Source organism: Eriocheir sinensis, chromosome 47 (assembly GCF_024679095.1).
Source record: "Eriocheir sinensis breed Jianghai 21 chromosome 47, ASM2467909v1, whole genome shotgun sequence".
Classification (NCBI taxonomy): domain Eukaryota; kingdom Metazoa; phylum Arthropoda; class Malacostraca; order Decapoda; family Varunidae; genus Eriocheir; species Eriocheir sinensis.
Window position 1 is genome coordinate 8,051,755 of NC_066555.1, and position 5,000 is coordinate 8,056,754.

General features: G+C 44.1%; 1 protein-coding gene across 1 annotated transcript in view; it reads right to left on the reverse strand.

Annotated features, from left to right (window-relative positions):
* Positions 1 to 5,000, reverse strand: part of LOC126981359 (uncharacterized) — a 55,893-nt gene that overhangs the window by 48,187 nt on the left and 2,706 nt on the right. The window contains exon 2 of the mRNA XM_050832383.1: positions 1,241 to 2,289. Coding sequence (XP_050688340.1) covers positions 1,241 to 1,320 — 80 coding nt within the window. The 5' untranslated portion in view covers positions 1,321 to 2,289. The remainder of the gene's footprint in view (positions 1 to 1,240; positions 2,290 to 5,000) is intronic.

The following is a 5,000-nucleotide window of genomic DNA, read 5'->3' on the forward strand; positions in this document are numbered from 1 at the left end:
CATCCTTCCTTCTTTCTCTCCTTCCCTCCATCCTTCTTTCTCTCCCTCCTTCCTCCCTTCCTTCCTTCCTTCTTTCTCTCCCTCCTTCCTTCCATCCTTCCTTCTCTTCCTCCCCCCAAAGAAATAGCAACCAAAGAAGTTAATTAGAGAGAGAGAGAGAGAGAGAGAGAGAGAGAGAGAGAGAGAGAGAGAGAGAGAGAGAGAGAGAGAGAGAGAGAAGGAAGTCCTTAACGCCCGCATATGTTCTCTCCCTTTCTTCCTCCCTCCCTCCCCCTTCCTCCCCTCTCTCTTACTTCCCTTTATCTCCCTTCCATCACTCTTCATGACTATACCCTCGGCATCTCTCTCTCTCTCTCTCTCTCTCTCTCTCTCTCTCTCTCTCTCTCTCTCTCGTCACCTTCCTCTCTAAATCACTAAATGCGACTTTATTTGTGACAGGGGTGCGCTCTCTCTCTCTCTCTCTCTCTCTCTCTCTCTCTCTCTCTCTCTGGCATACAATTATATTATTTTTAGTCATATTCAAATAAATACTGAGGAGCACGTTAGGAAAGGCCTTTGTGATGATGATGATGATGATGATGATGATGATGATGAGAAGAAGAAGGAGGAGGAGGAGGAAGAGGAGAAGAAGGAGGAAGAGAAGGAAGAATGCAAGTGATGTAAGTATTGAAGGATGGCTAAAAATGGAGAGAAGGAGGAGGAGGAGGAGGAGGAGGAGGAAGATGCTGATGAAGAGGAGGAAGAGAGGAAGGGTAATGACGTATGTATTGGCTTAATTAAGGTGACTTATTAATTATGAAGATGACAGTGATGAGGAGGCGGAGGGGGAGGAAGAGGGAGATGGTGAGGAGGAGAAGGAGGAGGAGGAGGAAGAAGAGGATGATGGTGATAAAAATGAGGAAGATGCTGATGATGGTTATGATAATGAGGGTAATTAGTAGCCAGGTAAAGGTATAATGAGGCAGGTAAGCTATTTAATTATGAAGATGATGGAGGAGGAGGAGGAAGAGGGAGATGGTGAGGAGAAGAAGGAGAGGGAGGTAATAACTGCAGATAATGAAGATGATGATGGAAATAAGGTATGAAGATGATGGTGAAGAGAAAATGAGGAGGGGGAGGATAAAGGATATTGAAGCTTTGAGATAATGGTAAAAGATAATGAAGATACAAATGATAGTGATGATAATTAGTGGCCAGGTGAAGGTAATGGTCTACATATACAGGTAAGACGCTCATTAACCTTCTGGCCCGTGAGTTGAGTGATCCGCCGCCACACTGCACGGCGGCGACCATCTTGGCGGTGAGCGACAACAGGGACATGGTGAACCACGCACGCACGCACGCACGCAACCACTGACTGACTGACTAGGGGTTGTAACAGCTGACTGGCCTACTGACTGACACGGGGTTGTAACAGCTGACTGGCCTACTGACTGACACGGGGTTGGAATAGATGATTGGCCCACTGAGTGATTGCCTGAATGGGGGTTGTAACAGCTGACTGGCCTACTGACTGACTGACTGAATGGGGGTTGTAATAGATGACTGGCCTACTGACTGAGTGACTGATTAACTGAGTGACTGATGGAATTGTAGTTGACTGACCGACTGATGGATTTTAGCAGCTGGCCCACTGACCGACTATAGCTGAGTGGCCCAATGACTGACTGATTGACTGACTGGACGGAACTGTAGCTGACGGAAAGACTGACTGACTGCCTGATTTACTGGGTGGCTGATTGACTAACTAACTGATGAAATTATAGCTGAGTGGCCTACTGACTGACTGACTGACTGACTGACGACTTTTACTGACTAACTTTTCATCTCTGTAAGTATTTTCTGTTTAATGTTTTCTTATGTCTTTATTTTCAAGTTCTTTTTATTTCCTAGTGTTCATCTTTTCATTGTCTTCGTCATTTTCTTCATTATTTTCTCTTCGTCGTTCACTTTCTTATCTTCGTTCACCTGTTCACTTTCTTCTATTTGTCTTTCATTTTCTTATTCATCTTCACCGTCATTTTCTTCCTTTCCTATTTTTCATTCAAGTCTTCTTTTCCTTCCTTTCCTCAGTCCATCTTTTCCTTATTCCCTCAATCATTTACTTTCTTTCTTTCCTCCTCATGTTCATCTGTTCATCTTCTTCTGTTTCCCCTCTTCTTCATTTTCTCTTCTTTTTCTCCTTATTCCGTCTTTCACTCACTTTTCTTTTAATTTCCTTTCGTCTCTTTTCAAATGATTCTTTTTCTCTCACTCAATTGCTTTTTTTCCCTTCTCTCTTTCTTTCTGCTGCGGTGAATAAGCAATAATAATAATAATAATAATAATAATAATAATAATAATAATAATAATAATATGACAAAAATAATGATAATATTTTCCATCAATATTTTCATCTCTCTCTCTCTCTCTCTCTCTCTCTCTCTCTCTAATTAGCCTACTAAAAAATAATTATGGCTCGTGCTGTCCCCGTGTGTGAGAGAGAGAGAGAGAGAGAGAGAGAGAGAGAGAGAGAGTGTTTGTGAAAGTGTAAATAAAAATATACGGACGAAGAATGTACAGGTAGAAGGAGGAGGAGGAGGAGGAGGAGGAGGAGGAGGAGGAGGAAGAAGAGGAGGAGGAATAAGAGAAGCAAGAGAATTAGGAGAGGGAAGAAAAAAGAAGTAAAAGAAACGATGACGATAATGACGAGGAGGAGGAGGAGGAGGAGGAGGAGGAGGAGGAGGAGGAGGAGGAGGAGGAGGAGGAGAAGGAGGAGGAGGAGGAGAAAAAGCAAAGGTAGGGAAGGGAGAAGGAAAGTGGAGGAACTATGTAAACAGGTATGGAGGAGGAGGAGGAGGGGGGAGGTAAAAAGGAGGGTGAGGAAGGTAATGACGCAAGGAAGAAAAAAAAAAGGAGGGGAGGAAGGAGAGAGGAGGAAGGAAGGAAGGAAGAAGAGGAGAAGGAAGGAAGGAAGGAAGGAAAGAGGAGAAGAGAAGAAGGAAGGAAGAGAGAGAGAGAGAGAGAGAGAGAGAGAGAGAGAGAGAGAGAGAGAGAGAGAGAGAGAGAGAGAGAGAGAGAGAGAGAGAGAGAGAGAGAGAGAGAGAGAGAGAGAGAGAAGGGAGGGATGGAGGTAAACGTCTTGGTGCTAAAAATACCTAACCTGTTAAAATAAGGGAGGAAGGGAGGGAAGGGAGGGAACGGATGGAAGGGAGAGAAAGGAAGGTGGGAGGGAGGAGGGGAAGTAGGGAGAATATTGAGGAAAGGAAGGAAGGAAGGGAGAGAGGGAAGGAAGGAAGGAAGGAATTTAGAAGGAAAGATGGAAGGGAGAAGAAGGGAGGAAGGGAGGCAGGAAGACAAAGAGGATGGGAAGGAAGGGAGAATATAAAGGGAGGAGGGAAGAAAAGAGAGACAGAACCACCTGGACTCTCTCTCTCTCTCTCTCTCTCTCTCTCTCTCTGTACACCAATGACACACACACACACACACACACACACACACACACACACACACACACTAAGACATGTCAATTATTTACTAACTCAAAAACAACGCCATCTTCTAAACAACTCTACCCATTAGTTGTATTCCAAGATCAATTTACTTCTTCCTTTCATCTTTCCTCTAAATTTCTCCCTTCCCTCCTCCCTTTCTTCATCTCCCTACCTTTCCTCCCTACTTCCTTTCCCTCCCTTAAAACCTCAACTTCAGCTCCTAATCTCTTTCTCGTCCTCAATGAATTCCACAAACTTCACTTCCCAATCAACTTCCATTTCTTGACATACTTCCAATCAACTCTCTCTCTCTCTCTTGTTATCCTTGCGACCTCCTATTCTTTATTCTTTTCTCTCGTCTTTCTTCAATACTTTACACTCTCTCTTCTCTGTCTCTTCTATGCTCTATGTCCTCTTCTCTCTCCTCAACCTGGGTTCCTTCAGTGCCAACACGATTACCGCTGCGGCCTAGAGATAAGACTTTCCCATTGAGGATGTCACGCCCCGCCTCTCTTGACATCGGCAGGTGGTGACTCTACCCCCGACCTCCAGCTGTCCCTCAAGTGTTAAGGCTGACGGTATTTTTGTCCCTACAGCGGCTGGATTCAAGGGTGAGGGAGTAATAAGGGTAGGTCACTGAGCCTTTCTTTTAATATGCTTGACAGTGGCAGGTGGTGGGTCTCCCTGAAGCATTGCCGGCTGTCGCTAAAATAAATATGATGTATTCTTGTCCCTATAGTCGCTGGATCAAAGGTAAGAGACTCTTTAATAAGGACAGTTCGCCAATTTCTTGTTTATGTGGAGGAGTTAATTAAAGAAACTGTACTTTACATGGGAGACTTAAATAACTTCTTCACTAAATTCAACATAGGGTAGTTCAACGAGCCCTTATATTTGCCTTCAATGAATCACCCAGAACATAAGGAGCATGTGTTCTGGCCAGAGTTATTGATGTCTACAGTAATTGAATCAAGGGTATGAGACGAGTAAGGGTAGGTCAACGAGCCTTAATATTTGCCTTCAATGAATCACCCAGAACATAAGGAGCATGTGTTCTGGCTAGTTATTGATGTCTACAGTAATTGAATCAAGGGTATGAGACGAGTAAGGGTAGGTCAACGAGCCCTTATATTTGCCTTCAATGAATCACCCAGAACATAAGGAGCATGTGTTCTGGCTAGGGTTATTGATGTCTACAGCAATTGAATCAAGGGTATGGGACGGGTAAGGGTAGGTCAACGAGCCTTAATATTTGCCTTCAATGAATCACCCAGAACATAAGGAGCATGTGTTCTGGCTAGAGTTATTTATGTCTACAGTAACTGAATCAAGGGTATGGGACGGGTAAGGGTAGGTCAACGAGCCCTTATATTTGCCTTCAGTGAATCACCCAGAATATAAGGAGCATGTGTTCTGGCCAGAGTTATTTATGTCCTTAAAAACTGTGCCTCCGTGCTGTCACCCTGCCTGGTCAAACTCTTTCGCCTCTGCCTGTCAACATCTACCTTTCCTTCTTGCTGGAAGTAT